Source organism: Macadamia integrifolia, unplaced genomic scaffold, assembly GCF_013358625.1.
Source record: "Macadamia integrifolia cultivar HAES 741 unplaced genomic scaffold, SCU_Mint_v3 scaffold1129, whole genome shotgun sequence".
Lineage (NCBI taxonomy): Eukaryota > Viridiplantae > Streptophyta > Magnoliopsida > Proteales > Proteaceae > Macadamia > Macadamia integrifolia.
In genome coordinates this window covers 100,387-123,754 of record NW_024868094.1, presented here as the reverse complement: position 1 = coordinate 123,754, position 23,368 = coordinate 100,387, and the positions used below count along the sequence as shown (strand labels likewise).

Sequence of the window (23,368 nt, the reverse complement as noted above, 5' to 3'; positions counted from 1 at the left end):
TATCAATTGCATTTGCTGCAAGATCTGCTCTGATATTGGGGAATCAATCATCACTAACAAATTGTCCGTCTTCACTATTTATTTTGTCACATAATTTGCAATTGGATTTGCTTCTCTAAAGTAGTGTAAATCATTCTACCACGTGATTGAATCAATAAGGCTGTTTAGCTGACCAATCTTGAGCCACAGCCCAAGGAATCCTCTAATTATTGAATGATATAAGTACCGCCATAGAGTCCCATTCAATCCATAGCATCTCAAGTGTTAGAACTTTAGCATGTTGAATATAGAAATGCAAGCACTACCCGTAAACAACAATCTTACCACAAACTTGAACCCCAACAAAGATAATTTTGCTTTCACTTCTGAAATCAACTATATCAAGTTAGCAAGGAACGATATCGGCATATGATTGGTAATCACAACACCTCTTTTAGTGCTTTACTATCAATAACACCTATTTGCTTCCCCATGTGTGTGAGCATAGGGTACACTAAGAGGTAGTGTTGCCTCTTCCATCAAATAGACCACAACACATTTATTTTGGAATTTCTATTTCTGCTTTGCAATGAAGTATCAACCTTTTGTTCTCAAATAAAAGAATTGTTGAAGTCATAATTTAGATTAGTTTTATTGAGAACAATACATCAGATTCAACTTTCATCAAACCAAAATAGTACTGTTAAAAAGAGAGTTTCAAAAAAAAAAAAAAAAACACAAAAGGGATATGGGCAAGTAAAACAATCACTTCTTCTTGGTAGGATAAGAAGCCATTTTATTGATTCCACATTTTCCTTCAGGTTTTCCAGTGTTTCTCTTCATCCTTATATAACCTTTCTCTCCCCATTTAGGTCCCCATGAGTTCTTCACGATGATATAATCCAGGTTCTTTGTTGAACCGTATCCAACTACTGTTACTCCATGATCCAGTTCAGCTCCACAGTGCCCATTGAAAATTCCCTGGTGGTAATTAATTTCATCAGTTAGAGAGAGAGAGAGAGAAGAAGAAGAAGAAGAAGAAGAAGAAGAAGAAGCTTACCCCACTGTAAAATTGGAAATCTCTACCAGAGGCTTCAATAGCAACACTGAGAGGCTGGTGGGCCAGTGCCTTCAAAAGGCTGTTTTCATCATTCTCAGGCACATCTTCATAACCACTAATGGTCACTACCTCCACAGCTTCCTGAAATTCATAAATAAAAGTACACAATTACCAACTAAAGAAGCCAACTCAATGGGCCACAAAAAAGGGTGTTAATTAGTTGGGTGTTAATTAGTTTGATTTCGATTTTGATTCGATTTAAAATACAAAATGTGAAAAATCAAAATTGAACCAAACCAAGAATAGGATTACATTTTTAAAATCAAAATCAAACTCACTCAGTTTTATATTCACTCTAGATCTTATTTTAGGTCTTTAAGTCAATTTTTTACATCTTCTTCACCCAAAAAAAAACTAGGGTCATAATCTACCAAACTATTTGCAAACGTTAAAAATGAATATAATTTATCATTCACATTAATTGAAATAGTTTATCAAAAAAAATTAATTGAAATAATATAAAATAATTTAATTTTATCTGGTTTGGTTCAATGGTTTTAATTATCAAACCATATCAAATCAATAAAAGATTCTAACTTTTGTAATCGAAACGAATCGATTTACTTCAGTTTAATTCAGTTTTAAACGGCCGATTTCGGTTTTTTGACCTTTTTCTCTTCACATGTGCCTTCATCCATGAGGTAGGGATAGTCTTCTTCCATATGGATTCCACCATTGGAGACGATGAAAGCGAATGCGTAATCCATGAGTCCTCCATTGCACCCATTGTTGTAGAGTTTGTCACAATCTATCAGCTCTTGCTCCGACAATGATGTCAAGTTTCCGGTCACTATCTGATTTATTCCCTCAACGGCAGCCACAGTTGAAAATGCCCAACAACTTCCTGCATTTTTACCATGAAACCCATCTCAACTTCTACACAACACTAGTTAGAAACTCAACACCGTGTGTATATCGAGAGTATAGAACCCTAAAAACGATGTAGAAAGCTAATGAATATCGCAAACAACAATCACACAGTAGTACACAAATTTACGTGGTTCAGTAAGATTGTTTACTTACATGGTGAGATGAAATTTGTTTCATTATCGGATAATAGAGTTAAAGCTACTCATCTTCATACCTCTCTCATTTTTTACAGAGAAATTAAGAACTCTCATTACAAATATATAGTTATGGATGTCTGTCAGTCGGTTTGGTTTGGTTTCAATTTTGAAATGAGGATGGACAAAACCAGTCAGTAAAGGAACTTTGGTTTTCGATGGGTTTTGATTTTGGTCTAATTTGGTTTTGATTTATTTCAGTTTTTCAATATCATGTTAGTATCGATTTAGATTAATTTATTATCAAGCTTGAACCATAATGAAATCTTACATTCATAACTTATAAGGACGAAAGATTTGACGCAAGCACTTTAAATTTATGATTAAATAATGGTTTATCATTGTAAAGGAAAAATAACTAATATTAAACCGATGAATAACTAATTACTAAGAAGAAAACTAATATTAAAATCACAAAATCAACCCTATTATCCAATTATTCATTCAACTATCCAACTAATTTTGTGTAGTGAATAAGGAAATCAATCAAAGCATTGTTATAATTTACAAATCAATTTCTCTATTTATAACCTCATATTCATTGATTTGTAATAATTTCCTTACAATAAAAAATATTTTCACTAATATTATAAAAAAATGGATAATCAATTCACTAATTTATAATCTCATAATCATTTATCTTTTTATCAGTTTGATTTTGGTTTGATTATTGGTTGGTTTGGTTTGAAATCGATCCCAACATACCTCAATCCAAAACAAATTTAATAAGGATCGGTTTGATTTGGCCTGAGTTTTTTCAATCAGTTTCTGTTGGTTTTGTCCGTTCAGGCTAGGATGTGACACCTCTATATATAACAAATCCAATAAAGAAAAATTTCTAAAATACCTATATAACCTGACAAAATTCATTGAATCCTTGAAGCCTTCGACCTCTTAATATACAAGCCAAAGAATACAAGACATCATGCCACCAACAATAAACAAATAAAGAGAAACTAATTAAGAAAGAGAGTTTTAATCTATTACTTACCGCAACCACCTTGGTTCTTGACATGAGTGACAGCACCTTTCTGTCTCCAGTCCACGGACTCGGGGATATCCTTCACATCTCTATACCTGAAGTCTTTAGAGGATTCTCTCCTTCTGGGCTTATCCAAATCAGTCTTCAAACCAAGATACTTCCCCTTGAACTCTTCATGTGTCAAGTCTGCAAACTCATTCAACCCAAGCCAATAACTTGTAATCTTCTTGTTTGTCTCATCAATGTGCTTCAAGTTATCCTTGAAGATTTCAAATCTGTTCCATTTCTCCTCAATACTCTCATAGACTTTGCCGTGTTTTGAAACCCATGACTCGAACAGCTCAATAAGTCTGTCGATGGATGTCAAATCTTTCGGCGAATAACCCACGATCGAAAAATCGTGAGCAGAGGCAACAAAGACAAGGAAAATGGTTGACATGAAAAGGAGGAGGAGCTTAGAGGATAAGGAGAAACCCATCTCGAAATTTTTTTGATTCAATGAAGGCAATTGGAGGAGATTAGCTTGATGAAGGGAGGGGGTGAGGGGATGGTTACTTATAGGTTTTTGTTTCATATCTGTTGCTTTCAAGTAAAATTGGGGAAATGATTTCTGGAATTCTGAATCTTTAAGCATTGTTCTTTGTAAAAAGGCTTTTACTCCAAGCTTGTTCTTTGTTTAAAAACATAATATGTAGAAGAGTAATAGGAAATGCTGGATGGTGCATTACTGCATTTGATCCAAAATGTGAACTATCTATGATCTATGGGTTGCGGTCTGAATCGGCAACAATAGTGATTGGACTCGGCCGATTTCAAAGTTGGTTTCCCAATCTGATTCTAATTTTCCTTAGCCTTGGCTGAACTCATGGGTGTAGGGATGTTTTCCAATGCCGTCACACATTCTGACCATGAGTTCTACACTGACACTCTTTTTCCGCTCGATCAAATAATCTTCTGTTGATGAAATTGTTTCTCACATCATGATTGGTGAGTCCTAGGAGATTTTTCTTCCCCCCTCCCCTCCCCACCCCAATAGCACAGTATGAGCATGGGAAAATCAAGGTTGTTTAGGTTTCCTGTTAAGTGATTACAGCAAGTGAAGCCACTTCACACTCACAGAGAAGCAAAGCTCATTTTCGCATTAAGTAGGCACAAACAAAATTTAAACTATATAAATTAAACCCAATTTAAATCATACCGAATCCTACAATCATGTGTCTTTATTGATTTTTTTGAAATTACCTACTATGTATTTCTTTGTTAGGTTGTGTAAAAAGGGTTGAAATCTACCGGATGTGACATTATGGGACAATTTCTTCGTGAGGTTGTGATTTTCTTTCCAATTTTATTTGTTTCAATAAAGTTGAAATCTACGGATGTGATTTTCTTCCCCTCTCTCCTCCCGCATGAAATGACTTTTCTACCCCTAATTGATTGATCTGATAGAACACTCTAATTGCCTCTCGCCTTTCAGCATGGGCTGGAAATACCTTCCCTTTGGTTAAAGCCCATTTGGGCTGGGCCAGCCGATTTTCAACACCAGTTCTGGTCCCAGTCTAAGATTTCGATTGGACAGTACAGCCATTTTAATTGGTCTCATTGATTACCATCCACCAACACAACTTAAAAATTCAATAGCTCACTTCAATTTTATTGATCAAAATCCGAGGATAAAGACCTTAGGACCTGAATCTTGATCTCATCCAAGGGTCACCAGTTTGATTGGAAGAACATCAATATGGACCCAAAATAAATGGGCCATAGTTAAAACTCATCTTGACAAAACTGTGAAATAAAAAAAATGGGCCCAAAATGTGGAGAGGTGAAGAAAAGATGAACCAATTATCCAAAATATTGGAAACAAATTAACCATGGAATCTTGCCGACTATTTCTAGTTTTCTGCAATTAATCTTAATCCTGTGGGAGACATGTATTGATGGGTTCATGTATGATCATCATCTCTTTAATGAGAGACACGTAACAACTTGTGGAGGTCCCAACCCATCTTCCTGATGTCCTTGGATCCAAGACAACTGGGTCCTGATCTATCTATCCATTTTGAATCATACACATATGTGGAGCAAAAGCTTTATTATCCAAAATTGTGGAACAAATCCCACACATGTAACATGTCCCATGTGTTAATGTTGCACTTTGATGTAAAATACAACTATGATTTATATGATATCATGAGTATAGATTATGTAAAATTGAATATATGGTTCTACCAAAATATATATATATATATATATATGGTTTGAAAAATACCCTCGATCGGAATCGATCGATCCATACTTGATCATAGTAAAAGTGCAACTCATTGCACAAGGCTCTCTCTTCTATAGGGTTTGGGAAGGGCAAACATAAACAACCTTATCCCCTGATTCGCAAGAGAAACTGTTTTCAAGTTTTGAACATATAATCAACATGTTGCAATAGAACAACTTAGTTGTTATGCCACGAACTCGCCCCATTATACTTGATTAAGAAAAGAAAACACATTATATTTGTATTTTGAGGGGCAAAAAGTGTCTATATCAGCCCTTATGTAACTGTATGATGTATCAATGTCATTATTGGAGATCACTGACACCTTGCACTAAAACCAAGGATTGAATCCTAACCTTGAAAACAAGTCACATTATTCACTTTGTACGGTTCCAGTAATCCACCAAGAGCTTGTTCATCACCTCTCTCTGACTGGGTTGTTAGTCATGGTGCAGGTTGTTAATGGGACCCTTGCAGCATGGGTTCAGGTTTCCTACCATCTCTCCAGACCAACTTTGGCTTTGTGAGTTGTTGAAGGAAAACAAAAAGAATTTGAAATTACCAAGAACTATTTAAATCAATCAAAAAAATTAGTAATGTGATTGCTATATGTATCATGAAAGAACTCTAAGCAAAAACCCTTTTCTTTGGAATCAGTAAAGTGAAAGGTTATGGAAAAATATAAATGAATCTTCTATTAAGATTGATTTATTGAAAGAGGGTTACCAATTTCCATGGTTTGATATGTAGAACAATCCTTTTCCCAAAAAAAAAAAAAAAAAAGATAAATGTAGAACAATCATTTGAAAAGATGGTTAGATGACTTAGATCTACTTGAACTTTTGGATCATCAAGTGTTGCCTTTATTTGTCAAGGAACCATGTGGACATAGGACCACTATGTGTATGATAAAGGTTTTTTTATTCAATTTGTTGTTCAATCTTAAATAGGAAGAGAGTCACTGATTAGGATGTTGCAAGTTGAATTATAGTTGAAAGAAAAAAAAAGGAGGAACCTCTATACTTTTTGAGTGATTCAGAGATTAAATTATGGAATTATTATAAAAGTTAAAGTTTTATAATACAATTATAGTAGTACTAGTAATGCTTTATGGGGTTTGACTGTTAACCATAAACTAATTTATTCAAGTATAGCTGGGGAAAGAATGCTTTGATGGATGAATAATAAGAATAGCTAATAAGGTTTTAATCAAGAATAGTAAATTAATTAGAGTAAACTAAGGAATATGAGTTATTCTACTAACAATAATTGTCATAAATAAAAATTTTGTCAATTAGATGGCTTATAATGACAACTAATTAATGCTCAAGTGGGAAGGAGTGATACAAAGTAAATTAAATTCTTCAAAGGAAATTATTTATTGTCACTAAATGACTGAATTCCTTTACGTCATGTGACCACCTTGGGCTCTGTGCATGAGCTTTTTCGTCGTTGGATGTGCGTCAAACGCCTTGTTGTGCCACAGAAGATCCAAGTTTGTCACTGAAGTAATATTAAGAAGTCATAAAATTCTTTTAATTGCCCCTATCTAATTCTCAAAATTTATTTAATGCAAGGGTAAAAAACATATGAAAGTTATTTAATACAATTTTTATGTGAAATGATAGGATACAAGATATCCTCATTGGGAAAAAAATGTGCTATACTAAAATGACAAAAAAGTAAGGTTACAATCTTGTTGTAACCAACTTTGGTTGACCCAAGATTTTCCCTTAGTAAAAAATGAAAATAAATTTTGCTTTCATTTCAGTAAAAGTTAAAATGGCATAGTAAAAACCCAAATTAATTTCTATTCGATCTAAACCGTATATGTTAACCCAATGGGGTAGCGCAGTTGATGATCAACGAACTTGGTACGAGCCATAAATTAGGACGTTCTGAGTTCGACTCCCACTAGGCACACCTTAGGCCACTCACACATGGGGTGTTTGGTGCTCTTCACAACTTTCAGTGAAAATTGAATGGTTCTCATTCAACCCTGGTATGACCCGGTCCATATGATTATGAGGTCAGTATGGGCCCACGGGGCAAAAAAAAAAAAGATCTAAACCGTATATATATGTCTTAAAATTGAGACATGTTATCAAATTTGATATGTGATCAATCAAAGAGACTTCTTATCTATATAACAATTACATGACAATGAGATTAATCTATATGGAAAAAATAGTTACATGTCATGAAGTCTTCGACGTATTCCTTGCAAGGTAATTGCCTTAACAAATCTTGTTAAATATGTCACTTGGATTTATTGTTTTGAAATGAATTATGTTCAAGAGCCACAATGCTGCATTTTGTAGAAGTACCATGATTTATTGTTAATATGGTAATACGATGTATAAGTACAATATGATAAATCCACCTTGAATATTTGTATGACTGTTTCTATGAAGTTTCTTCTTCGACCATTCACAATCGTCCTCAAATAAATAAATAAATTCTATAGGAAATTGTACAGGGGAAATTGAAACATCGATTCCCTTCCAATCTGAATCAGAATTGGCTGGAGCAATGATTTAATAATCAGTATCAATATTAGCATAATATAGGCGTGCAAGGTGCAAGTTTGGCCCTGACGGCCCAAACCCGCCTTGATCCTGAACAAGTACTGACCCAAAAATTGTGACCCTGATGGCCGGCCCGATCCTGAAATTTCTGATCCTGAGTCAGGTTCAGGACAGATAAGGGTTGATGTCTTTGGCCAACCCTGAATCTGACCCTGATTTTTTTACCCTGACTTTTGGCCTTGGTTTTGGCTCAGCTTGACCCTGATTTTTCCCCTTGATTTTGACATTGGTTGTGACCCTGATGTTAACCCTGAATTTAACATAATTTTATATATTGTTTGACATTGAGTCATTGACACCTCAAAACTCCTAATATATCTTCTCACCGATCTGTCTTGTTTTTTTTTACCAAGAAATTTGTAACTTTGTATTTTTTATCTCCTCTTTATTATGAATATTTTTTATTTGTAAGTTATTTCATATTTTGTAGGGTTAGGGTCAAGATATACTCAGCCCTTGATGGCAAACCAAGGTCAAGGTCAGGGTCATCCCAGTCTAACCATGAAAAAATCAGGGCGGGTAAGGGTTGGGTTGAACCCTGAAAGGTAGGGCTAAGGTTGAAGTTTTGCGACCCTGAGTAAGGGTCAAGGCGGGTTTGGACCCAGTTAAGGAGACTCAGGGCTGGGTTAGGGTTTTAAGAAACCCAACATGGCCCTATTGCACCCCTTGTATAATATCATCTGAAATTGATTGTATCAATTCCGATGAGATAATATTACCCTTATCTTTCATAAAAATTAGAATTTTTTTTTTTTATCATTTCACCCCTAATAGTGATATAATAACTAATCTCGAATTAACCAAAAATCATGATCAATCTCAATACCAATATGATATGATCAAATCATATCTGGGAGTCATCCGGATCCCAATTCCATATGATTTTAAACTCTATCTGAGAGAGAGAGAGAGAGAGAGAGAGAGTGTTTGGGCGTGGGGTAAACTGAAATCAGTTACCATATAATAAAAGTAACAGCTGGATCCTGCTGGCCAACCTTTGAACATGATCTACCTACAAGGCTGTAACAGCCACGGTGGCCCAAGCCCAATCCAATGTCAAAATGACACATTTACCCTCATATAATCCTCAAAGTTACTGAAATGGCAATAAAAACCCTATTTTTCTGGACCGTAGACTGGGCTGACCGATGATCTAACTCGAATCGTGGACCTTCTTCGTTGTCGGGAAATGTTGACCATTTGACCTTTTCTTTTGCTACAATTTAGAGCACCATCCAGATGGCAAGAACGTGTTCAGGAACTGAACCAGCTTTGTCACAGTCTTATGGCAATTTGGTTATTCTCATCAAAGATTAGGGCATACTTTGAATAGAAAAGATCTCTCTGACTACAAGATAGAGACGACGCGTCGACGACGAGAGTGCTCGAAACCGGTTAGCCTTACTCCCCCCACACCCCCATTTTTTTTTTACGGTTTCTGTGATGAAAGCCTCAAACAGATTTAAAGACTACTTAACTGAGACGGGTAATAGCAATCGTAATAAAAAAAAATTAAATAAATAACACGAACCCATATCAGAAATCGGAAGTTGCAGGTAATGGAGGATTGGAAATAGCTGGATTTTTGTTCTTCTCATAAATAGGTACAAAAGACAGAATTTCAGGAATAACCCAGAGATCTCCTCGCAGCTGGTTCGAATGTATGTTTTATTGTATTCTTAGTCTTGTATGGTATAGTCAGTCTCGATTTGCCCCCCCAAAAAAAAAAAAAAATCCATGGAAGTGGGCTACGAATTCTAACTCTTCTCTTCCTCTGTGTTTTTTTGTCATTTCGAGTTTTCTCGTTCTTGCTGTTCCCAGATGGTTATCCGTCCATGGGTTTTGCTCTGTTTTTGGTTTTACAGTGCATCTGGGTAAAGGACGTTCTAGGAAGTCCTTAGGAGGTGATTCAAGTCTCCTATTCTCTGCTTTCCTTCCTCATTATCATCTCCATTTGGGTATTTCCTTATTTTTCGATTTCATAAATGCTGGGTATTACTTGCTTAGATTTATAGGGAAAAAGTTCATCAAGAAACCGAGTTATCAAGAAAATACGTAGAGTTGTTTCCTTTTTTTGTTTTTTTTGTTTTTTCGATCTGGTACTTGGATTTCTCGTTTTTCGTGTGAAAAAATATATATTTTTTTTCTATTTAAGTTCTATTCATTTTGTTGAGTTCTTCTAGAATCAAGCATTATGGGTTCCTCTGTGCAATCCATTGAAGGGGTTGTTGAGGAGATCATGAGAACTCACAAATCTCTGCCCACTAGGCCTGGTATAGATGAAGTTGAAGCTGCGAAGGTCTTGATCTGGAATGTTGAGAAGGAAGAACAGTCCAGAATAGATGCAATATCTAAGCAGAGAAAGGGCCCCAGTATCCCAGATGAGTTGTTCTTTGTGATGCAAGAGATGCAGAAGAATTTAGTGTTTTTCCAGAGTAAAGAACAGAAGAGAGAAGCTTTGCAATTGCTTGATCTCGAAAACATCCATGCGCTATTCGATGAATTCATCCAAAGAGCATCAAAATGCGTCCCTTCTGCCTCCAATTCTAATCAGCCTGACAGCTCCAACGGCTCAATTTCCACAATTTCGAGCTGTTTCTCTGCAAGCAGTGCTTCTGCCTCTGTTACTGGTTTCGAATCTTCAGGGACTTCGTCTGGGTTCTACGCTGAGAAAGAATCTCTAAGGGGTTCTGAGCTGTTTACTAGAGATGATAGTTGTTTGAAGACGGCAAAGGCATCCTTTTGTAGCGATGGAGTTCGAACTGTTCCATATAGACCCCTTGTCTCGGATTCTTCTCTCAAATCTGTATCTACTTCTGGTGAGTTAAGACTTTCCGATTGTTCTTTGTTCTCCTCTCTTTTCCTTGTTCCCTATATCTTTTCCATCCCGGTTATGTAATACCTTCCTATTCTAAATTAGAAACTGGAACAGCGATGAGCCTTTCGTATTCTAAATTATTTGAAGCAAGTTTCTGGAGAGATTTGCTGACATTTCTGTTCTCTCTCTTTTGAATTACTTCATGTGTTCTATGTGCAATTTGGTTTTTTGGATGTATTGCAGTGAATTTAGATTGTTAGTTTATTACTGGAAGTACTGTATTCTAGTTTATTTTTCTTATGCCTTAAGTCTGTTGTGTGTAGGTCAAGATGGTGAGAAGTTGAGTCTGATTAAATTAGCCAGTTTGATTGAGGTCACCTCAAAGAAAGGTACAAAGGAACTCAACCTCCAGAACAAGTTGATGGATCAGATAGAATGGTTACCAGATTCAATAGGGAAGCTTTCAGGTTTATTAACTCTCGATTTGTCTGAAAACCGGATCGTAGCTTTACCAGCCACAATTGGAAGGCTTTCTTTGTTGGCAAAACTAGACCTGCGTTCAAACAAGATTTCCGAACTACCTGAATCCATTGGGGATCTCTTTAGCCTGGTTTATCTAAATTTGGGAGGGAATGGTTTAGCATCTCTGCCTGCTGCAATCGGTAGATTATCCTGTCTTGAGGAGCTCGATGTGAGCTCAAACCAACTTTCATTGCTTCCTGAGTCAATTGGAAACCTTGTTGGCCTGAAGAAGTTGAACATTGAAACAAATAATATTGAAGAAATCCCACATGCTATTGGCCAGTGCACATCCCTTGTTGAGCTAAGAGCAGACTATAACCGCCTGAAAGCCATTCCAGAAGCTGTAGGGAGGATCGCATCACTTAAGCTTCTCTCTGTTAGGTATAATAATATCAGACAACTACCTACCACAGTGGCATCTCTAACCAACTTGAGGGAGCTTGATGTTAGCTTCAACGAGCTTGAAGCAGTGCCAGAGAGCTTGTGCCTTGTGACCACACTCGTCAAGATGAATGTAGGGAGTAATTTTGCAGACCTACAGTCGCTACCACGATCCATTGGGAACCTTGAGATGCTGGAAGAATTGGATATCAGCAATAATCAAATACGTGTCCTTCCAGACTCTTTTGGGATGCTATCGCGGTTGCGGGTGCTTCGTGCAGAAGAAAATCCTCTGGAAGTGCCACCTAGGCATATTGCAGAAAAGGGTGCACAGGTAATTCAGTTTCGAGCAGTTTTCAGTTTTTGTGGATACATCGATTTCAAGGCTGACCAAAATTTTGTGTTTCCAGGCAGTCATTGAATACATGACTGAACTCGTTGCGAGGAGGGATATCAAGGCACAACCAATCAAGCAAAAAAAGAATTGGACTCAATTCTGCTTGTTTTCAAGGCCTAACAAAAGGAAGCATGAGGGTCTGGACTATGTGAAAACCTAATTTTGGAAGCTCGAACAAGGACAGAACATTTCACTCTATTGGGTAAAGTCCTTTGCTGTCTTCTGTTTGACGTGCTCATGACATTTTAGTCCTTAGCATTTCCCAGCATTACGCAAATATGTGATTTCTGCAAGGTAATGATAAAGATCAGACTCTCAATTAATACTCAATGAAACAGTTGATGTTAGGTGTATGCCCAATTGAGGAATATTACTTAATATTTTTCTTATATAACACTATGGCACTTTTTTGCATCTCACTTGGTTTTGTCGACCCTCATCTAGAATCTTTCTGACACCTATTTTTGCAGGGAGTGAGTATCAGAAGTTTGATGGAAACTCTTATGTTTGTACAAGGAATCCTCCTGGTCCAAGAAATGAAGGGCTATGCAGATATGACTCTGATCTTTGCTTTGTAGTGTAGTTCACATTATCTGTTATTTCTATTTTATTTTTTTATGTCATTGAACCCCATTGACCTCTAGTGTCAAAGAGAGAGAGAGAGAGGGAGAGAGAGAGGTTGTATTCCACAAGCATCAATTGTTAAATAAATACATATGTTCTCCCTTTACACTGTTATTCTTCGTAAAATCTTTTCTCACAGAAACTGATATTGTTTTCTTTTTGCAAGGAAATTTTGGTTAAATATTTAGCTTTGAGTAGTATATTTACCTTTATACCCATGGCCTTAATATAATCTGATCAGAGTTTTCTATAGTGTATGTGTCTCCTGTCTAGGACTCTAGCTGCTGAATTACACCGAAGGAATCTTCTTTTTGATAAATTGTCCGTGGTATTACTTGAAAAGTACTCGAACTAAAGGTCTTATTCAGACCTGAATTTGGGAAAATTTCTCCTTCCAATCAGTTGTGATGAGAAGGTTGGTGATAATGTAACTAACCCAAAATGCTTTGATGAGAATCAACTTGGAACTTTGAGCGAAGTTATGTTTTCAAACTTTGCAACTGCAATATATAGTTTACCTGGGTGGCATTGGGTTTTTCCTGGCTTGTGTCTTCTGGAACTGACAATTGCCCCCAGGTTTTAAAGTTCATGGGTTCATTTTGTGTTGTCCAGGGTATTAATCTATCAAAACCATAGAGTTTGACACTCAACTTGTTGATTTTGCTGATTCTGTCTGCAGTGAAGTCAATTTAACTTAGAAATATTGAAATTTGGAATATATCAGTTACTGTTGAACCCTCTTGCACAATATCACTAGTTAGGTTTTAATTTGAAGTATCATCCGCAAATATTCATCTGTTCTAATTTTTGTAATGAATGTGAAGAAATCAGTAATCAAGCAAGTAGAATATCTTATTATCTTGGTTGGGTACCAAAAAAAGGAAACATTGGAATATTGGAACTAGCGCATGGAAGTCTCCTTTGTTGTACCATTTGACATATTCTTAGAACTAGTGCATGGAAGGACCTTGAATGTGCAAGAGAGAATTTCTCGTCCAAGTTGCCTACCTCATGCTCATGTTCCTTCTTTGAATTATGACAGGTTTTGGCTGAAGGTGAATTATACAATGTACTCTTCTACCTTCTTGGTCATTGGCTGCTATTATCCTATATTATATTACATATTCTGCTGTGTACCACTCTCATACTTGACCTGGATGAACATGAGAATCGATTGAAAATGGAACCTTTACATTCATGAAAGGATCCTCATCTCATGATTTCTTCGGGTTGTTATTCATCACCAATACCAGAAAGCCTATCCTGTGGCTGATAAGTCTTTGCAAATGGAGCTGGTATTGATCCTATAACACAGCTTTTCTCTTGGCCAATATGATTGAGTCTTGGTGCTCCCAGAACTATTATTGTCTAATTAAGCTCAAGTTGTTTGTTTTGGAAAAGAGAGGATACACTTGATTTGACTCTCCTTTTTGGCAATGGCTTACACTTCCCTGTAGTTTTTCTTATTTCTTTCCATTCACTTGACATAAATAGATTTCAAGTCATATATATGAAACATTGCTCAGGATCTTCTTGGTAGGCTGTGAGGATAGGAGGAGGCAGCTCTACCCTCACACACTGTGGCCTTTGTCCGTGGGAGTACAGAGCCCACAGACATGATCTTCTAAGCTAGTAATTAGCCTTCGTGGATTACTCTACTTTGCAAGACCTTTGGGGCCACCTTTTCATTCTTTGCCCTCCTCTTCCTTGGCTTTATTTATTTTGCATTTCATTTTCTGTTTGCCTCGTATGGTTTTAGAAACCAGAAAAAGGAAGACCAGATATTGGAAGGGTATAGGCCTATAGGGCCCTCTGATAAATAGAAGCGTAGAGAGACAAGGAGGATGGAATCTCTGTGGTGGAGCAAGACCACTTAGAGACATGGCTTCAAGTATCAGGATCAGAGGCCAATAACCCCAATTATACCTCGATGCAATGATAAGGTTGCTCCGTTGCAATCTAGAGGTCATGGGTTCAAGTTGAGAACAACTTCTCTATGAAGCAAGGGTAAGGATGCGTGCAATATGACCCTCTTCAAACCCCACAATAGTAAGAGCTTTGTGCACTTGGTACACTCTTAAAGGTTTGGTTAATTTTGGGCTGGATTGGATAAATTTATGTCTAATCTGGATTGCATTATCGAGTTTAAAATCTTGCTTAGTTTGTGTTTGTTTCACCCTAAAAGGCTTGGTCTGGTTGCAAGGAAAATGAAGCTGAAGAAAGGGTGAAATTTTTTTAACCAAAAAATGGAATTGTTGTAATTTTTACTCAACATGATTGGATAAAAGAAACAGTTTAGGGGATGCAATCCCCCCCCCCCCCTCCCCCCTTTCTAAAAAAATTCTCTAACGTAGTTGGTGAGGTTGTGGTGCGATAAGACCATCTTATCACGAGGTCTCAAGTTCGAGTCTTTTGGGTGTTACCTTCTCCCTCCCCTCTTCTATAGTGTACTCATCCAAAAAAGGAAATTAAAACAATTTTCTTTCAATCACGGTGATACCCATCATTGTCATGGGATGGGTGTCAAAAGTAGGGAAAGGGTATTTCAGACCTCCCAAGTAGAAGGGGAGTAATAATGACCCTAGGATTTTAGGTGAACCCTTCTTGCACTTGTGTGATGACTCATGGCTTTTCCTTTGTGTAAGCTACTTGAATTTCTTACCATATTTGGTAATGAAAACTTTTAAGATGTAAATTTTATTTTATATTTATATTTGGATACAAAGTAAAATGATATTTAATAACCAAATATGAAAAGATTTTGAATTAGAGATATAATCATGTGAGGACATGATTACAAAAGTTTTAGGTTTAAAAGTTTTATTTTCCTTCCCTTTAATTCCATTGTGACCAAATAGAACCTCGAGACATGGCTTCAGATACCCTGATCAAATTGGGCAAACCACCAAATACAGGCCAGTTTTGGGTTCATTGAATTGTAATTGTTCTACCCAAAAAAAAAAAAAAAAAATCCAACCATATAATATGGGTGGAGCCGTAAAGTCCTGTGTGGATGCTAATAATACAAGTGATGAAGAAGCCATCAGTATTTTGCGAAAGGGATGGAGTTCTCTGTCTGGGAGTGTGGTATACCTTAACACTCTCTAAGTCTATCTCTCTCCTCCCACAATAGGGGGCATAATGCCATTTCGTATGAGGAGGAGAGATAAACCCAGGGAGGAGCTAGCATATCCACTAAGCTCCCAAACAGAGTTCATTCATCCTGCATTTTGAAATGGATGTTGTTTTGCAATTGTCTGTATTGCATTTCAATGAAACATTTTCTCCATTTTTGATTTTTATACAATTTTGAATTTTACAGAGAAACAAATACAGCCTTAAAGAGACGGATCAATGTGCGAAGAGAGGTGCAACCATGGATTGAGAATCTCCTGGTTCTGGTCCAAACACCCCCTTGTATCCAATTTGTGAATTTCATGTGTTAGCCAATCTTATGCAGTAAGGTGTGGCTTAGAAACTTCGAATGGGGGCATAGGATCAAGGTTCTAAAACTCAGGAACGGTTATGGGATCAGTCAAGGTCGATATCATTCTGATATTGATCTGAATCGATTTGAATTAGACCATATTAGACAGATATATCCCTATTTTTCTTTTTTAAAGTCATTTTTATTACAATTTTACCCTTGGACCATACATGTAACATGTGTATCGGGATGGGTCACGATTAATATCGTTCCAATCCTACCGGCCAATTTGATCTGAGAATCAGAACCATGCACAAGATAGACCTACTCCAATTATATGAAACAACCTATCGACATTTTCGGGGTAAGTCTGTGTAGTTCTCTCCCCCCGGACTTCGCACATGTAGGAGCCTTGTGCACCGGCTATGCCCTTATTTTTATGAAGATCTCTCTCTCTCTCTCTCTCTCTCTCTCTCTCTCTCTCTCTCTCTCTCTCTCTCTCTCCACTTTAGCAACTAATAACATTTGAAAATTTCACCTAGAAAAATGACAATTGAAAAAAAGTACTTAAAGATCAAATTTTCTCGAGGCCATGATGAATTGAACTGTGGCGCATCTAACCCTAGACCATATAAGGGATCATATCTGAACCATTTCATTGTTCGGCCACCTTCAATACCTAATCTCGCTTTGCCTTCGGTGAAAAAAAAAAAAAAAGGCGGCCACCCATTAACCATAAGTTTTTGGATAAATTTTTGAAAAGAGTTGTGTTCTAATAAAGGCTAATATAGATGCCATTACGACTTTAATTTGATGGGTGACAGTTTGATAAATCGTAATTATTCCAAAGATTAGGTATCTCTCAAGCCTAAGTCAACGATTCAGGGTCGAAAGAATAAGAATAGTAAGACTTTAAAGCACAATTATGATCCATTAGTTTAATCCATCTTTTAGTACCCTTTGGTATCATAAGGCTTAAAATAATCAAGAAATTTGTTTGGTACCTGTCTGTCACAAGCCTCACACTCATGGATAACATTTTTTTTTTTTAATTTGTTGATGATTAGAATTATAGAAATGCTCAATTAAATTACCCAACATGATAACAAATCATTTTCTGTAATACATCAGCCTAACGTAGCACCTCACCCTTAAAAATATATATGGGGAGAATATTTTCTGTTCCGGAAGTGTACCCTACACTGACAATAAAGATCCACTTTTTTTTTTTGGTAGCTCCCCTTTTGGTATAATTAAAAGGGGCAAGGTCATTACATAAGGGAGAAGAGAGGGAGATAAAACAGGGTTAGGTGGTGTAGAATATACTCACGGATAGAAAACATTCTCCCATAATAATAATAAGAGAGGATTCTTTGAGCAAGTAGTGCACCCACGAGGTGCAATAAAACAATATTGTCCATTGGAAAGGAATAAGGTCATTTGACGTGAAAATGAGGGAAATAGATACATATGAGCTAGTGTAACTTAACGCAATGGTTTAGAAATTTTTTTTTCCATAATAATAATAATAATAAAACAAAAGGTTTTATGCACACCCATGTGGGTACATGGTCATACATTCATTCACTGGATGAAAGAGAAAAGGGGATATGATCATATATATGTACATTGTTGTACATAAAAATTGGGTCCCAATAATAATAAGAGGAAATGATTCTTGCCTGGGAGTATAACCTCTACTAGCGCAACCCTTCTCTCTTTCTATGTTTTCCCTTCCCCTCCCCTCACCTCAAATAACCTCTCTGCCCCTTGAAATGATTCTTTTCAGAGGACACTCTGTTGGGTATTTTTGCCGGCATAGGCTACACTCCAAACAAGAAAGACACTACCTAATTATATATCTCTTCTTTACCAATTAATAATAATAATAGCGCTTCACAAACTACCAACTATATCTCATATATTGATTAAACCATTGTTGTCAAAAGTATTGTCGTCTAGGCGTCCAAGTGCCTTGGTCCACCTAAGCGGGCGTCTTGATAGTGTCACTTTATGTCCAGGTTCCTTCCAATGCCTTAGGTCAACATCTATGCTGCCGTGACAATTATAAGTTCAATAATATAAATGGTTTTGCATTTCAAAAACAAAAAATTAATAGATTGTCTCGTCCTCAACTTTAAGCCTTTTTACCCTTTGAGGTCAAGTCTCAAATGAAGGGTGAGTGTGTGCGTTACCAGCACATATTTGCCCAAATTGGAGGTAAGGTGGGCCAAATTTAGGTGAGAATTATGTCCTACAGTCTTATATGTATAAGAAACTATATTGTCATTGGTGTGGTGTGTAGATTCTCTTTTTTTTTCCACCTCTTATTTCCACCTCAGTTTAATTGGATAGAGTTTAGAGATGTAACTGATCCGGTTGACATTACATATCTCGACTATGGCTGGACTTGACCTTAAAAAATTTTGGGCCTATGTGGAGCAAGGCTATTAAGGCTAAATTTAGGCCCGGGCTTATCAGGCCACGGGCTGGCCCAAAATTTTTTTTTTTTTTTTGGGTATAACACATTGTAGTCTGAACACACAACATCTACCTGTTAAAGGTTAGGCCTTTTCGAACCCATCAAATGGGCTAAAAATTGGGAACAAGAATTTTCTGCGAGGAAGCAATGAGCGGTAGTAGGGATATCAATAAAGCCCCATCAGCACGAATCTTTCTTGAACCAGAATAGGGCCTGGTTGAGACTTTCAGCCCATAGGTTGGGTTAGGATTGAGAATTTCAGGTCCAAAAACAGGTTGGGTTGGGCCTGGGTTGAGACCACCCAAGCCAACTTAATACTGTATATTAGTACATAATAATATAAATAACCCAACCCAACTTAATACTATATATTAAGTACATAATAATATAAATATGTTAATAATTGTAAATGGGTACTTATAGGAAAAGGTTTACAAAAAATCTCTCGCTTTCCAAAATCTACATATATACAAAAACATTGGTTTTTGACATTTGCAGTGTATCTAGATCAAGCATTCAAGTACAACCAATAGTACTATATAAATATATATATAACATAAAAATAAAAAAGTAACCAATACTACTAGGCTGGGCTGGTCTGGGCAGGCTAAGCCTGCCTAATAAGAGTCCATTAAGGTTGGGTTGGGCTAAGCCCGACAGAGTTGGGCATGGGTTGGGATATCTTAACCCAACCTTGGGCTAAGCTGGGCTAAGATTGAATTAAGAGACCTTAGGGTTGAGCTAGGGTTTTAAAAAATCAAACCCAACCCGAGCAATGGACACAAGATCCAATAGCGGGTGGTGCATACCTGAGCTTTCCCAACCGTTAACTACAAAGATTTGAGTCCAAAAATTCGGCTTAATTTTTGTGAACAAAATAGGTTCCATGGTACCATAACAACCTGTTAAATAAACTCAATAAAAAAATAAAATAAAATAAAATACCATAAGAAGATGTTAAAACATTTGTAGCAAATGATGAATTTGGTCACTCTATCATTTCTTTCCTAATCAATGATTGGATTCTTTAAATCATTATCCCATGTGGCACTTTAGTTATATAGTCCATGGACGCTTCTATGTATTGCACCACCCACCCCCAACGACCCCAACTAAGATTATAAAACAAAATATCGGTACTATATCAGTCACTGCCAACACTGATGCCAAATACGTGTTGATTGGTACCAAGATTTCCTAGGAATCAATTCCATAAGTACGCTAAGTTACTCTACGACCACCCTACGGTTGAGCTGATCTTCGACACTATTGTTTCTGTGTTTCGATGATCATAAATCACCTCAAACGAGTTTTAATTTTATTTGCGACCTGATTTACAATCATTCTGATAAAGACCATTCTAAACGAGTTTTGGTTTTCTTTACGGGCTGATTTACAATCAGCCTATCCAACCCTGTAGTTCTCTGAGTCGAGCTCCGATGATACCGATACATTGACCATGATTTGGCAACGACCCACTCCATTTATTTATATGAAAACAAGAACCAAACAACAGCAACAACTAACTCTCATTATTAAAAAAAAAAAAAAAAAAAAAAAATGAAAAAAACCAACACCAACTAACAACTAACGTGTAATTGACAAAAATGCCCTTGGAAGATAAAATGTGTTAAGGGGTAATTGACGTAATTTGGAGAATGCCAGTTTGGCAAATACCCCACATAGGATTCCCTGAGAAATAATAAGGGGTCAAAAGAATCACAACCGTCAAATATAAATGAATTGAATTTAAGATTTGCAAATGAGGAAAATCACATAACTTCCGCTGCAAAAATTAAAGACCCCATATGATTCTTCCGCTGTTCTCGCGATTTCTCAATTCTGATAAGAAGTGAAGAAGTAGGGTTTCAGTAGAAGAAGAAGAAGAGAAAGCAAAATCCAGCCCAGGCCTTGAAGTCTGAGTCTGCCAGAGGAAATGTGGGTGGCAATGAAGAGGGCGGTACTGAGGTTGGTGAGTAAGAGACGGAGGTTGGTGGCGGTGTTTATGAGGAAGGTAGTATGGGTGTCGCTGCTGCAACTGAAGAGAAAGATAGGTGGGGTAATGAGGAGATCAAGAAGAAATAGAAGCCAAGTGCAGGAGGTGAAGTATGATATGTTGAGCTATGCTAAGAACTTCGATGATGGGCAGTGGCAGCAGGAGGAAGCGGATTTCTATCGTAGCAGATCTTTCTCTTACAGGTTTGGTCACCCCAAAATCCTCGATTTCTGAATGAGATTTCTCATCCACAGAGACTACAATACAAACGGTTTCTATCTTCTTCTTCTTCTTCTTCCACCAAGTTCAAACCCTTTTCCTCCCTTTATGTTTCCAATTTCCCTGTTGTTAATTACTGCAGTTATAATTGAAGAATTACAAATTGAAGCTCTCTCTCTCTCTCTCTCTTCCCCCATTTTCCAATAGGATTTGGGGCTAACGTAGGTTGGTTGAAGGCTTGTAGCCATCTTGAACATAACCTTCCATGTCCATATCAGATTAAGCACATTTAAGAATCTAATTTGTTATTGGGCCTGGTCCACGGGCCCACGAACAGAGGACAGTTAAATTTAAATTATAGCTGCATGTTGTAGTCATCAAAAAAAATATTTTTAGCGTTTTTTCGTTTTACATAAACAAGAAAATGGAATCTTCTGTGTGGTGTTCACAGTTCATTTTTCTAATTTTTTTTTAAGTGAATCAGTTAAAAAAATATTAAAAATGAGAAATGTTGAAACATGATAACTATATTCCAACATTTGGGTTTTGAAAAAAAAGAAAAAAAAAAAACATCGGAGTTCTGTTTTAAACGGAATTTTGACACAAATGAACGAGACTAGTTTTGACATGAAACATCATTTCTTGAATTGAATGACTAACAAACGCGACCTATGTCTCTGGCATTTGTGGGTTAGGCTTGAGCAAAAGGGTTCCTTTAGATACTCATAATCACACCATTTTGGGCCCGCAATGCTACCTACCTATGTCTAGAATCTAGATCTGTGGAGGGAGAATGAGATACTCATAATCACATAATTTTCAAGGAGTTCTGTAATGCTCAGCCTCTTGAGAAGGATCACCCCTCTTATTCTAGTCTTCTTGGGCTCTCCTTCCACAAAGAATTGTGAAGGTTAACGTGGATGCTTCCTTCATTTAGAGAAAAGGAAGAAGTGGACTAGATGGGAGCTTGCGCTCTCGTATTCTCTGAGCCATCCTTTATGTCATCTATCATTGTGGGAGAGGCTGAAGTTATTAATGGCATTGTCGCTGCCCTAGCCAGGAAAGGCATATCCATCCGGTGTAAGACACTTCAGTCTCATTCCACCTCTTGACCTCTCCCGCTCTACACGGTGGAGGCCTCGGCTTGTAACCGTTTTCTTTTGAATAAATTTCTTCTTTACCAACAAAAAAATCACATAATTTTCAGTTCTCTCATACTACTGTTTGCGTGGGATCATGCATGCGTGCTCAAATGTCAATGGGCTTTCATGGAGAACAGAGATCATACGAGTCAATGACCAACACCTGTTCTTTTTATTCTCAGATATACCCTTCTTTATCCTTGTAATGACAAAAAATGGGACATGTGTTGATCGTTGATTCGTACAACAAGGTGATCGTACAAGCAACGGATTCTATCTCGCTTTCATGGAGCAGGGCGGGTAGATCTTGCTTTAAGAATTTAAGTTCTTTGATTTTTTTTTTTTTTTTTTTTTTTATTCATCTACTAAAAGAATGGAAAATGGAAAAAATGAAAATCAAATAGCATTCATAGTCGATTCCAAAAACAGGTGCATTAATCAACTAATTGAAAATGTGGTTGGCAGATTCTACGGGTGTTACCAGCGCTGCCCTATTTTCCATGCTGAGATATATGATTGATCCATGGACCATAGAGTGATCCCACCGTTGGGGTGACCTCGAGACGTGTATCCGGATCCTCCCAACTATGAAATCATTCTATGGTCCATAAACTCTAGGGAGAGGATCTAGATCCAGATCCAGATCCAGTGAGGCACTAAAAAAGAGAATGCTCCATCCATCCAGTGTCTTGGCACATAGAGCACTTGAATGAAAAATGGGAAAATGCTCCATCAATCCATATATATATATATATATATATATAAACACATTATCTTGAAGGGAGAACCATGGAAGTAACCGTATCAGTTGGAATCAAGATCGGCCATGGTCGATCCCATTCTAAATCAACCGATTCACCGAGCCGATTCCTTGTTCTTGAAACCTTGCGGAGCAGAGACACCGGAACTGAAAAGAAGTTGTTTCTTCCAACCCATAAGAATCCAAATTCTAGCAGGAACTGAAGAAGTGGTTTCTTGCAAAGAAGGGCGCGCTCTCCTCTCCCTCTCTCTCTCACTCTCTCACTCTCTGACAGATTCCCTCAATTTCGAAAGCAATCTCAACAAAAGGATAAAAACCTACAAAAATCTCAAGTCTCTCTCACCCAATCTGAAAGAAACCTCTAATAGCAGAGGTACCATGGCCTCCATCTATAGTACTTCTCGTTGTCAATACAATGTCACCTTAATGGAAGACAACATAATCGCCACCGTCACCCACAGCTCCGCCGTCGTCGGCCAATGGCTTTCAATAATCCATCGAATCCACCACCGTCGTTTCCACAAACTCATCGTTGGCTTGGATGTCAAATGGCGTCCAAACTATTACAGTTGGGTCACAAATCCCATCGCCGTTCTGC

General features: G+C 37.2%; 2 protein-coding genes across 3 annotated transcripts; one reads left to right on the top strand and one right to left on the bottom strand.

The window, feature by feature from the left end:
* Positions 1 to 603: 603 nt before the first annotated feature.
* On the bottom strand, positions 604 to 3,664 carry LOC122062843 (cysteine protease XCP1-like). Its single transcript, XM_042626495.1, has 4 exons — positions 3,155 to 3,664; positions 1,708 to 1,943; positions 1,040 to 1,180; positions 604 to 960 (listed from the first exon to the last, which is right to left on the bottom strand). The coding sequence occupies exons 1-4, from the start codon at positions 3,621 to 3,623 to the stop codon at positions 745 to 747; spliced, it is 1,062 nt and encodes a 353-aa protein (XP_042482429.1). The 5' UTR covers positions 3,624 to 3,664; the 3' UTR covers positions 604 to 744.
* A 5,780-nt stretch (positions 3,665 to 9,444) lies between these two features.
* LOC122062851 (plant intracellular Ras-group-related LRR protein 4-like) lies at positions 9,445 to 12,850 on the top strand. Of its 2 annotated transcripts, none has more exons than XR_006135111.1 (4): positions 9,445 to 10,821; positions 11,144 to 12,057; positions 12,134 to 12,414; positions 12,591 to 12,850. XR_006135111.1 is itself a non-coding variant. In XM_042626503.1 (4 exons), exons 1-3 carry the CDS (start codon positions 10,197 to 10,199, stop codon positions 12,278 to 12,280), a joined length of 1,686 nt encoding a protein of 561 aa, XP_042482437.1. In that variant the 5' UTR covers positions 9,447 to 10,196; the 3' UTR covers positions 12,281 to 12,322; positions 12,591 to 12,850. The 2 variants fall into 2 exon arrangements, 1 of the variants encoding a protein (XP_042482437.1); XM_042626503.1 differs by having other exon boundaries at positions 9,447 to 10,821; positions 12,134 to 12,322.
* Positions 12,851 to 23,368: the final 10,518 nt, after the last annotated feature.